Source organism: Pelobates fuscus, chromosome 3 (assembly GCF_036172605.1).
Source record: "Pelobates fuscus isolate aPelFus1 chromosome 3, aPelFus1.pri, whole genome shotgun sequence".
NCBI classification, from domain to species: Eukaryota; Metazoa; Chordata; class Amphibia; order Anura; family Pelobatidae; genus Pelobates; species Pelobates fuscus.
The window spans coordinates 149,634,256-149,647,970 of record NC_086319.1 but is presented as its reverse complement, the minus strand read 5'-3'; the positions used below and the strand labels follow the sequence as shown (position 1 = coordinate 149,647,970).

General features: G+C 39.8%; 1 protein-coding gene across 2 annotated transcripts in view; it reads left to right on the top strand.

Annotated features, from left to right (window-relative positions):
• Window positions 1-13,145, top strand: part of CYSTM1 (cysteine rich transmembrane module containing 1) — a 51,948-nt gene extending 38,803 nt beyond the window's left edge. Inside the window, exons 2-3 of one of the 2 annotated variants that reach the window (XM_063445288.1) lie at window positions 9,886-10,141; window positions 12,410-13,145. In XM_063445288.1, the coding sequence (XP_063301358.1) occupies window positions 9,901-10,141; window positions 12,410-12,516 (348 nt within the window). In that variant the 5' untranslated portion in view covers window positions 9,886-9,900 and the 3' untranslated portion in view covers window positions 12,517-13,145. Of the gene's footprint in view, window positions 1-9,882; window positions 10,142-12,409 lie in introns of both variants that reach the window. The other variant, XM_063445287.1, reaches the window with a different exon arrangement.
• The last annotated feature ends 570 nt before the right edge of the window (window positions 13,146-13,715 follow it).

Here is a 13,715-nt window from a genome sequence, read left to right as displayed (position 1 = left end):
TTTCCTACAGTCTAAACACATGACCTCGTGTCCTATATAAAGTCTGTTTTTTTTGTTTGTTTGTTTGGTTTTTATCGATTTCCACACAATGGTTTGTATTGGCCCCTAATATATTTGTATTATGTTATCATATCCCCTCTCAGGCAACGTTTGTCTAAACTAAAGAGGTTTAAATTTGTTGTGTATATTTAGACAAATGGAGGTCATTTAGTTGCTCCAATGGCTATTGGAGGGAATGCCCGCCAGCCAACGTCAAGGCAGACCCCCCTAAAGCGGGTCCTACACTGACCCTTCAGCCCGCTTCCTTGAGCTTCTGGCAAAGATATCTCTAATGAGACAGAAAGGGGTATTTTTTATATACACCCCTATATACTTGTTAACCTTTAATAGGGAACACATGGGATGGGCGGCAGCATTGTAACTAGGCTGTGTGATACAAAGTAAATACAAAAAGAGAAGTCCTGCACTCACTCCCATCACTTCTGGGCCGGCAGCAATGACTACAGTACACATCAACCCCAATATATAGTAAAAACCAAAGAACAGAATATGTTACCTGCGCTCTCTCCTTAATCCCTATGTATGACCTCCATTTGTCTAAATATACATAGGGATTAAGGAGAGAGCGCAGGTAACATTTTCTTTTCTTTGGTTTTTACTATATATTGTGGCTGATGTGTACTGTAGTGATGGGAGTGAGCGCAGGACTTATCTTTTTTGTATTTGTGTTTAAATGTGTTAACCATTCTTCATAGCTGATATGTTCCATTCCTTTTATTAATTTTGTAGCCCGCCTCTGCACTTTTTCTTGTGCCATAATATCCTTCTTTAGAACAGGTGTCCAAAATTGCACAGCATATTCAATATGTGGTCTTACCAGTGATTTATAAAGAGGCAAAATGATACACATCCCGAGAATGAATGCCCTTTTTCATGCATGACAATACCTTACTGGCTTTAGCCACTACTGATTGACATTGCACATTGTTGCATAGTTTGTTGTCTATAACAATTCCCAAGTCCTTTTCATGGGTTGTAAATCCCTAATTAAGGGTATACGTTGATTGTGCATTCTTTATGCCGAAGTGCATAACTTTGCATTTTTCAACATTAAATTTCATCTGCCATTTGAGTGCCCAGTCTATCTAAATCCCTCTGCAGCAAAGTAATATCTTGCTCCCATTGTATTAATTACTTAAAATTACTTTGCTTAAACTAATTATCGCCCAGGCACTAGAGGTACATAAAATAAAACCCCAAAATACACAACACACATAGGAACCCCCACAAGTATTATATCCCCGGATAGCCTGGATCTGAGCGCTACACAGGCAAATCGCCACCGGGGTAAAGTTTTGACCGACCGCATACGTGGTGTCTACCCAAAAAGTTCCAGAGAAAAAGTGTTAGCGGTCGGTCACTTTGGGGAGTTCCAAAATGAACAAAATGTCAAACGGTTCCCCTGGCTCATAGGTAGCGATTTGTTCGCCTTTTTCGTGCCAACAATCCCACCGAATAACGCTCTCCTGGCTTGTCGAGAATAGAAGCAGGCATTCATGGAAAGTTACTGGTGTTCACGGGGTCGAGTGACCGACTTAGAGTTCCAGAAACTCGATGACCAAGTACCGCTGCCTGCTTTCAGGAGACAAGATGGCCACACAGAGAGAGCACTTAAGTTTGTGGTTTTCTTTGAAGTTAAATGAGCCTGGGGGTGGTTGGTGTTCGGTATATCAATCTCCTGAATGCAGGGAACATTTTTAGAAGACCCCTTTTTGTTTCATGGGCTTAGAAACCCAGTTTATAGTTGTTATATAACTAAACCTTATTGGTTATTTATAATAAGTTTATTGGTCGAATAGTACAAATAGGAAACTACTTTTTAACTTAAAGCATCGTAGCTACTACAGTGGACTGAAGTGGTCATTGGAGATCGACCAATATCACTTTTCCAGTGCCGGTATTGTATACATCTAAAATTTAGAAATGGCAACACCAATTCTACAGAAATCTGGCATTAACTGTACTTGTTGATAGCAATGCTACTCCTATCACTCTCAGGCAGCCAGTACATGCTGGGATGTTACTGATAGGAGTGTGATTGCTGTCAGGCAATCAGCCCAGTACATAACAGTAGATTATATATGTTCTCACCTCTCTGCCTTCAGCTGAGGGGGCTCAAAGGGAGGATTGACTGACGGTTGGAGTTTCCAAATGTAGAAGGAAGAGTGCAGTGACTGGCAGAGGCGAGTATTTTATATGTAATATCATCTGTAAATTACAAGGTCGATAACGATTATCAGAGATATGCAGAATAACAGCTCTAATAATTGGCTAAATTGATAACCTGTCTATCCCTATAGGTTATGGTGCCAGGAATGCCTTGGTGCCCTACCTATTATAAGTAGGCAAATCTATTGTTAGAATGTATATTTAAAGAACAGAAAAAATGTGGGATACGGCTGAACAGAATCTAAAACAAGGAACATAAAAACATATATAGTGTAATACAGTAATATGCAGGTAATGGTGCGCCAGAATGATGTACACTCACAAGATAGAGGCGTATAATGCGCTCACAGGTGCCTCCCCTGATGTAGATGGGTGGCTTAATTTTCCCACTTCCACTCCGATGAATAGAATGTAAAACAGGGACTCAAAACGATGAAAATTAGGAAAAGGTATCAAAAATGTATTATAAAAAGGTGGACAATAACCACCAGCATATAGAATAAAAAATTCTATATGCTGGTGGTTATTGTCCACCTTTTTATAATTTACGTTCCCCCAGAGCATTGACTTTTGTGACCACATTTACAAACAGTCGCCAGAGAGCCTGTTCTACACCAGACCAGTGGAGCCAGGCTGCAGCCAGAGCCCATCATTGTCCTCATCTGATTGTAAGTAGGCCATCTTGTATATTATTCGTGGCACTAATCTCTAATTTACCTCACATTAAAGGGACACTATAGTCCCCAGAACCACTGCAGCTTAATGTAGTGGTTCTGGTGTCTATAGCCTGTGTCTGTAGGATTTTTAATGTAAACACACACTGTGTGCAGCACTGGCGTTAGTTCATATGGGTGAGGCATTGTGATGTCACATGGGGGGGCTGCTAATTTTTCTTTTGCTTAGGGCGGCAAAAATCCTTGCACCGGCTCTGTTTATAGAAACAAGTAGGGTATTTATCCCTGGGAATTATTTTTGTTTTGTTTTTTACACACGTGCATGCCATCACTGTGAATATTGTGATCTTATGTAAGCCAATGTCAATAAACAAAAACCTTCTGCGTTCAGCCACTTCCTCTTAATATCAATATTGCCAATTGTAGTTCACCACATTTTTGAGGAAGTTGTACTGTCAAGCTACAGATCTGCCTGTTTCAGAATTCAGGGTTGAAAACTTGACAAACTAATTTACTGAATCCCACGTCAACTTTGGGGCAACCTCAAAGGAACGTTAACCCATTATTGCATACAATCTGCTACAGTAGACAACCTGGATTGGCATTTTGAGTCTTTTCACTGCCAATTCATTGCCAAAATATGCCAAAGTCAGCAGTACATTTTATTTAAAAATTGTTTCGCATACATATAGCATTTTTTGTGGTGAATTTCATAACCTTCTGTGTCCTATCACTGGAAATCCAACATTTTTCTTTTCTCATGTTAATCAATAACCCCTTTACATAACAGGTTTCTGAGAATTGATAGGGTCAAATTAGTGACAATCTCCGTTTTGACTCCTGCATAATATGGGGGTTATTATACAATTAGGACTGGAAATATTTGGACATTGACACAAGTTTTGTTATTTTGACTGTTTAGCACAATAAATGCAAGTTGCCGTTAAATAATGAATATTAACTTAAAGTGCAGTCTCTCCGTTTTAATTTAAGGATATTTACATCCCAATTGTAGGAAGAGTTTAGGAATTACAGCTCTTTAATGTGTAGCCTTCTCTTAATCAAGGGAGCAAAGTAATTGGACAATTGACTCCAACGCTGTTTCCCAGGTGTGGGCTATTCCTCTGTTATTTCTTCATCAATTAAGCAGGTAAAATATCTGGAGTTGATTCCAGGTGTGGCATTCATATTTTGAAGCTGTTGCTGTGAACCCACAACATGTGGTCAAAGAAATTCTCAATGCAATGGAGAAGGGACGATATCTGCCTGGAAGAAGGGAGCTGCAGCTGGCCGGGTGAAGAGTTCAGGAGAAACCCCAGTCAAGCTTCGGCAGCTGTGGTTGAAGTGTTTGTGTCCCCTGCAGCAGCGAGGAAGCGAACCTGGCAGAGGTACTCGGTTGGAGTATGGGAACTCCTTCACAGGTTCCAATGGCCCTGGGTCACTAGTGTTTACTGATGTAACAGAAGACAACCAGCTGGATGAACTTTAATGTGTGACTAGATTCAGCCAAGTTCAGTGAAGTTGATTGGACAGCGCTTCACTTTACAGATGGACAATGACCCAAGGCATACTGCGAAAGCAACCCAGGATTTCTTTAAGGCAAAGAAGTGGAGTATTCTGCAATCACCTAATCTCAATCCAATCAAGCATGCATTTCACTTTCTGAAGACAAAACTTAAGGCAGTAGGACCCACGAACAAACAACAACCAAAGACCTATGCAATAAAGGCCTGGCAAAGCATCACAACGGAGAAAACACAGCATTTAATGATGTCCATGCATTTCAGACTTTAAGCAGTCCTTGCCTGTAAAGGATTCTCAACAATGTTAACCCCCTTAAGGACCGATGACGGTCCTGAACGTTCTTAATGGTAATATTTACTTGCCTATTCGCCGCCGTTCCCTGCCAGCGAGAGGCGTTGCTCCCGGTCTGGGGGGGACTGCTTGACAGCCCAGGCAGTCCCCCTTCTGCGAATTAGGCCCCTGCGGCCATGCGATTGCTTGAACAGAGCAGTCACATGCCTGCAATAGGCGTCCGTGAATCTGCCTGCAGGGGGACTGCCTGAACTGGCAGGTATTCTCCCTGCATCTATAAAATAAAAATTGTTTATAAAAAAAAAAAAAAAAAATTATATATTTTGTGTGTGTGTATATGTATATATCTCTATCATACTAAGTATATTTTTATATTAATATATACATATTAACACTTGTAATTCAATCACACACACACATATATATATATATATATATATATATATATATATATATATATATATATATATATATATATAATACAATATAAATAAGTAAATAAAAATTAAAAAATTGTAAAAATTAGATATATGTAATTTTATTCTAACTGCATTTTGATATTCATATATATGTTTATATTAAAATACTAAAAAGAACAGCACTGGCTAGAAATGGAACAAATCCATCCACCAAAGTTGTGATGGTTGAAAGATACAATTACTACACAAACATAAGTAAAATAGGGCCATATGGATATTGACTCATCCAAAATAAATGATCAGGAAGATTATGGTGGGTATTTTGCGACAAAATTGCCAAATATAATTGTAAACAGTAATGATCTATGATCAAAAGTATAAGGTTAGAAAATGTAACAAACTGATATTGAGCAGCTGGTTATCTAAGGTGAAGATGTAATAATAGTGATCCCTAGATACTTGAATCAAAAATAATAATAGAAGTCACTATGCAAGATGTAAACCCTTTAGGTACAAAGTAAATCTAATCTATAATTAGATAAGTAAGTGCACCAAATAGGTTAATCGCAAAATGGATATGTGACATTAGAGATAAAGCAGCAGCCCAGATCTATCAAATGCACTACAATGCTATAGGAGATTTGGGGAAAGGAGTCCCTAGTATGAGAATAGTAAACGAAAACCACAATAGACCTATGCTAAAATCATCCGCTTGAAAAAGAAAATGCCCGACGCGCGTTACACTTATATATATATATATATATATATATATATATATATATATATATATATATATATATATATATATATATATATATATATGTGTATATACTAGAGTATAAGACGAGTTTTTCAGCACATTTTTGTGCTGAAAAAAACCCACTCGTCTTATACTCGAGTCAATTGTCTGTATTATGGCAATTTACATTGCCATAATACAGACAAGGACCGGGGGCTGGCAGGAAGCTGTTACTTACCTTCACAGCAGCTTCTGTCAGCTCCCTTCTCTCTCCTCCGGTCCGTGCAGCTCCCAGATCAGCTCCCTCTGCAAGTCTCGCGAAAGCCGCGGGGTCAGAGCGTTGCCATGGTAACCTCCGCGCGGCCGCGAGACTTGCAGAGGGAGCTGATCTGGGAGCTGCACGGACCGGAGGAGAGAGAAGGGAGCTGACAGGAGCTGCTGTAAAGGTAAGTAACAGCTTCCTGCCAGCCCCCCTCCTACAGCCCATCCACTGGACCACCAGGGAGTGAGCGCCCCCCTCCCTGGCCAGCTAACAAGCAGGGAGGGGGACGAAAAAAAATATATTAATAATAATATAAAAAAAAATATAAGAAAAAAAATATTAAAATAATAATTAAAAAATGCCCACCCCCCACCAATGCTCTCCATCTCATACACACACTGCACTCATACACACACACACACACACTGCACTCATACACATACACACTCTGCACTCATACACATACACACACTGCACTCATACACATACACACACTGCACTCATACACATACACACACTGCACTCATACACATACACACACTGCACTCATACACATACACACACTGCACTCATACACATACACACACTGCACTCATACACATACACACACTGCACTCATACACATACACACACTGCACTCATACACATACACACACTGCACTCATACACATACACACACACTGCACTCATACACATACACACACTGCACTCATACACATACACACACACTGCACTCATACACATACACACACACTGCACTCATACACATACACACACACACACTGCACTCACACATACACGCACACTGCACTCACACATACACGCACACTGCACTCACACATACGCGCACACTGCACTCACACATACGCGCACACTGCACTCACACATACGCGCACACTGCACTCACACATACGCGCACACTGCACTCACACATACGCGCACACTGCACTCATACACATACGCGCACACTGCACTCATACACATACGCGCACACTGCACTCATACACATACGCGCACACTGCACTCATACACATACGCGCACACTGCACTCATACACATACGCGCACACTGCACTCATACACATACGCGCACACTGCACTCATACACATACGCGCACACTGCACTCATACACATACGCGCACACTGCACTCATACACATACGCGCACACTGCACTCATACACATACGCGCACACTGCACTCATACACATACGCGCACACTGCACTCATACACATACGCGCACACTGCACTCATACACATACGCGCACACTGCACTCATACACATACACGCACACTGCACTCATACACATACACGCACACTGCACTCATACACATACACGCACACCCCTTCACGCACACTGCACACATACACGCACACTGCACACATACACGCACACTGCACACATACACGCACACTGCACACATACACATACACACGCACACTGCACTCATACACACACACACTGCACTCATACACATACACGCTGCACTCATACACATACACGCTGCACACATACACACACACTGCACTCATACACATACACACACACACGCTGCACTCATACACATACACGCTGCACTCATACACATACACGCTGCACTCATACACATACACGCACACTGCACTCATACACATACACGCTGCACTCATACACATACACGCACACTGCACTCATACACATACACGCACACTGCACTCATACACATACACGCACACTGCACACATACACATACACGCACACTGCACTCATACACATACACGCACACTGCACACATACACATACACGCACACTGCACTCATACACATACACGCACACTGCACTCATACACATACACGCACACTGCACTCATACACATACACATACGCACACTGCACTCATACACATACACATACGCACACTGCACTCATACACATACACATACGCACACTGCACTCATACACATACACATACGCACACTGCACTCATACACATACACATACACATACGCACACTGCACTCATACACATACACATACACATACACACACACTGCACTCATACACATACACACACTGTAAATAAATATTCAATTAATATAATTTTTTTAGGATCTAATTTTAGAAATTTACCAGTAGCTGCTGCATTTCCCACCCTAGTCTTATACTCGAGTCAATACGTTTTCCCAGTTTTTTGGGGTAAAATTAGGGGCCTCGGCTTATATTCGGGTCGGCTTATACTCTAGTATATACTGTGTGTGTGTGTGTGTGTGTGTGTGTGTGTATATATATATATATATATATATATATATATATATATATATATATACATGAATAAAAATATGAAATATATATAGTTAGGTGGGGGGGGGGTGTAATGTTTTACCCTGGAGACTTTGCTGAACACAAATATTAGTGTTTTAAAACAGTAAAACTTATCACAGCGATTGTCAGTGAAACTGCAATAATTACCTTGCAGGGTTAACTCCACCTCTAGTGGCTGTCTACTGGACAGCCACTAGAGGGCACTTCCTGGATCAAAGCACAGAAAACTGTCCTGGCACTGGAGTTTCCGTTTAATCTTTTGTCAATGCTTAAAGGAACACTATAGGGTCAAGAACACAAGCGTGTATAGTGTTAAAACCACTATCTATATCTAAATTTAGTAAGAAAAATCTTACTTGTATTCAAGTCTGCAGCTGCTGCCTCTGCCCCTGATCTGCCTGCTTGGCTGACATCAAAAGTGGTGGTCTGAGCCAATCACAATGCTCCCCCATAGGATTGGCTGAGACTGTCAATGAGGCAGATCAGGGGCAGAGTCGGCACAAGTCAAACACAGCATCTTCTCATAGAGATGCATTGAATCAATGCATCTCTGTGAGCAAAGTTCAGTGTCTCCATGCAGAGGGTGCAGACTCTAAATGGCAGTACTGCACAGTGTGCACCACTGCCCCAGGAAGCACCACTAGTAGCCATCTGAGGAGTGGCCAGTGAAGTTATCACTAGGCTGTAATGTAAACACTGCATTTTCTCTGAAAAGAGTGTTTACAGCAAAAAGCCTGAAGGGAATGATTATACTCACCAGAACAAATACAATAAGCTGTAGTTGTTCTGGTGACTATAGTATCCCTTTAAGAAAGTTCAATTTCCAGGTGCTAAACTAATTTACTTTACAGTCCTGCTGTCAAAATAATCCCACATAACCCATTGTTTACTTGGCACTTAAATGTTATAGCCCTTTATTATTGTATAGTGTTTGTAATATAAATATTTCTTAAATGATATTGGTTACTTGATGAATCTCACTGCTGAGGATCCTTATCTATCATTACTTCGCTATCCACTCGAGAAGGGGGCACCCATGTACACATATTATAGAGCCTGTACAGATGTGAGTGATTCTAATATGCCTAGGCACATAGGTTACACTATTAATGTTTGTTTTTCTTTTTGTTTATTCTACAGTAGTTGTGATTAATATCACCCTTTAACAATATTGAAAAGTCTTAGAATTTAATGGGGAAGTATTGCAAATTTTTACTGAGTTTTTTTTTTTTTTTTACACATTTTGTGCTCCATATGGCACTCTGTGCACTTTAAACTCATGGTGGTTACATGTATGTGTTACTCTACGGTTGGGATCAAGCATGCACAATCACAGGTTCTACAATTTTACTGCTAATGTTCTAAAAACATGTTTAGTATACATTTCTATAGGTGCACCTATTTTTGTGTTTAATAACTATATTGTGTATTTCTTTTTTTGCAGTAGAATACTTAACTTAACATGAATTACGAAAACCCTCCACCATATGCAAATACAAACCCACCTGCTCCTTACCCACCATATGGCCAACAGCCAGGAGGACCAGCTCCAAATCAGTATCCTGGTTATCCACCACCACCACCTGTAGGATACCAGCCAGGACAACCAGGCTATCAGGGATACCCTCAAGGATACCCTCAATATGGCTGGCAAGGTGGTCCCCCACCTGCACCAGTGTATGCTGATGGTCCTAAAAATACAGGTACGTTTTATTGAAGTAATTACCAGAGCTTTAAAGAGAAAATTTCACCTGGTCACTGTACATTCCCTCCCCCCCCCCCCCCCCCCCCATAAATGTTTGACAGGGTGAGATGTCCATTGAAGGGGTAAGGACAAAATATGATGATTCCATCTCCCATAATCCCTTGTGTGCCAGGCATACTTTCACTTTACTCAGTAATTTCTACCTTATCATGTCCAACTTGTGTTAAATTGCTGGGCAAATTAGCCCTGGTTCATTCACACTCTCACTGACCCCAGCTGTTCTAGAGTTTTTCCGATGATGCTCAACCTACCAGCCTGATGGATGGATGTATCATGGAAAATCAAGTTCGTAACAGATTCTTTCAGTATATAACACACACCATTGGGATAGAGCTGAAAATCTACAAATAACTAATCATATAGTATATTATTAAGGAAATACAATCTGCACTATTAATAATTGCTGTTTAGATGGTACAATCTGGAAAGTGCTCCTAGATAAACTGTATATTTCAGTTAAGCGTATAATCCTACAGCTGACACTATTTGGTGGAGGTGTGGTGTATGTATGTATGTATATATCATAACCAATTCCTGTAGGCTTGCCCATGGCATGGTAAACAAGATTTTCCTCATAATTCTATGGCATAGTAATAGCTGTCTGCCACAGCCTTAATTAATCTAGATTTACATAGTTGATTTAAGTCCTTTGAAATGGACTGAGCCTCACATGATGCTCTGGCAGCCTAATGACTAGCTGAATATTATAGCTCAACCAAAAAAAAAAAAGAGCCATTACTTATATAACATTTGGTAGTAGCTGGATTATATTTTCTGCAATTACCAAGCCGCTTAATGAGTAGCTGATTGTAATATGAAAATGAAGTCAACAACTGATCAAAAATTGTTAAAAAAAATTATTAAAGGAACAATATAGCATTAGTCTTAATGTATCCATTTGGGTGTCATTCCCTGCCCCCCAATGAGAGTTTGAAAGGTTTTTCATAGGGAAATTTTGGGAGGCTAGTGCGCATGCACAGCAAAATGCCACACTGTGCCAAATCTAATGCTGTTTTGGAGAGTCATTTGATCATATGTACTAGAAGTGTGTTAACATTGCAGTATCTACAAAGTTGCAATATTTTAGATTGCAAGGTTAAAACCACAGGGTCACTGCTTCCAGACCATTGCATTAAGATGAAATGGTCTGGGTGCCTTTAGTCGTCCTTTAGCAGACTGTCAGTGGCTAATGGAGCTTGAAAGAAAATAAAATAAGTAAAAAAAAAACTAAAGTGATTGCTAAACTTTGGTACTGTGGGTTTTAAGGGACTACACTTCCTGTGAGTCTAATAGAGTCTGAATAGCTGCAGCTATGAAGATTGTCTGTAGTATGTCTTCTTAAGGATTAGGGAAGGCTGTAGCCACATAAAAACACAGTGGTGGGGTTTCTAACCACTGCATCTATTGCACCTTGTTTCCGCATCATGACTTTCTCCTCCTTTCTACAAGACGGGTAGGGAACATTTTTTTTAGTTAGATGCAGGCCAAGGGACAGAAACAAAAAACCCAGGTATTGGTCTTAACAGAGTCTGAGCAGCACATGGCAGCTTAGAAGAAACCTCTTGATGTATATATATAAAAAAAAAAATGCTGTGTGAGTATCTGACCCTGTAAAAGTGACAACCTGCCTCTGTGTACTATTAGCTCTGAAACTGTGTTTCTTGGCAGTGGGAGAACATTGTATTGCTGACAATCCGAAAGCTGCATTATTGGCTCCAGGTCCAATTTCTGTGTTGCTATGATGATCTGGGGCATTGCTGAACTTTGCACCTACTTAAAACAAACTGATGATGATAACTGTTAAATGTGTGTGGGAGCCAATGAAGCACCTGAGCATGTGATTAACCATCAGTGTTGACTTGTGCTGTCTTACTTCTATTGGCTTTCTTTTGCAATGCTTGATAATGACTGAAAACATATTCTGTTGTTGTCTAAACCTAGTCACACATGTTACTGCATTCCTGTATCCTCTGGCAAAGTTTATTGATTATAATTCCTCCTTTCTGTATAGATATATTCCTTTTGCAGCATTTCCATTTTTGCTGCTTACAGCTTTATTATGGGCTCGTTGGATGCATAGCATATTTACCGTACGGAACGTAATTATTCTGTAGGGTAAATGTGCTCAACCTAATAATTGTTCAACAAAATGGATATTATGTAATATTTGACTTGTGAAGTGACACAGTTTTTGGTTTGTTTTTAGTGTATGTTGTTGAAGAACGAAGAAGGGATGACTCTGGAGAAAGTGCATGTCTGACAGCTTGCTGGACTGCTCTTTGTTGCTGCTGCCTTTGGGACATGTTGACCTAAATACTTCTGGATGCCAAAAATGGGGAATACATTGTCTTTTTCACATCTTGTTACTTTTTATCTACAAATGATTATTTTTTCCCTAAATTGCTTATATGTTTAAATTAACTGTTATGTCATCTATTAAAATGTGTTATTTAAATTATTGCATTTCAAATAAAAAGTATTTCTTCCTCTTTCGCTTTCTAAAAATCAGGCATGCAAAATTATTTTTAATCAGAACTTAAAAAGGATCTGCATTATGCATTTTATTTCCTCAGATGCAAATAAACCATGTCTAAAAATGTATAGCCTGTGAAATCAGTGAGTTGTTGCACACAATACCTTAGTGTATGTATAACTGCAAGTTAGACACACCTTGCATATTTGTGGAATTCTTAAACATCCATACATACTCCTTTTGTTTTTAAACTGGGAGTGAACGAGTTCAAGAGACTTCAAGTATTTAGGAGGTTGATAGAGTGACACAACCTGTTAGAACCAAGAATCATTGGCTGACCTTCCCAGACTTCTTATTCAGGTTGCTATGTAAAAGTCTTTTTAGTCTAAACATTGTATAACTTTATAACCTTAATTAAATAAAAGGAAGCTTTGTTTTCAAATAAGTGTATGTTAATGGAATACTAAAGGCCAAAAGTTCCTCATTTTAATGCATTGTAGATCTTTGTAGCTAGAACAGAATGTAGACTCCAGGGGAGCTCCTTTACCATAACTTGTGCAAGGAGCATATGTGGAGTGACACTTTGAATAACATTGTCAATTTTGATTATTAGTAGAAGAGAAAAAAAAGTAACGCTAAACATTTTTAATTTTAGTAAAGAATTTGCAGATAATTACTGATTTTAGGCAAAGTTACAAATGTAAATTTAAAGGGACACTATAGGCACCAGAACAACTACCGCTTAATGTAGTTGTTCTGGTGAGTATTATAGTTCCCTTCAGGCTTTTTTCATGCAAACACTGCCTTTTCAGAGAAAAGACTGTTTACATTGCCTCTTGGGACATCTCCAAGTGGCCACTCCTTAGATGGCCACTGGAGGTGCTTCCTGGGTCAGTGCTGCCAAAAAAGCAGCACTGACGTTCAGCGTCCCCTTGCTCTGCATGGAGACGCTGAATTTTCCTCATAGAGATGCATTGATTTAATGCCTCTCTATGAAGAGGTCCTGATTGGCCAAAAAGGCATTTGGCCCTACCTCAGT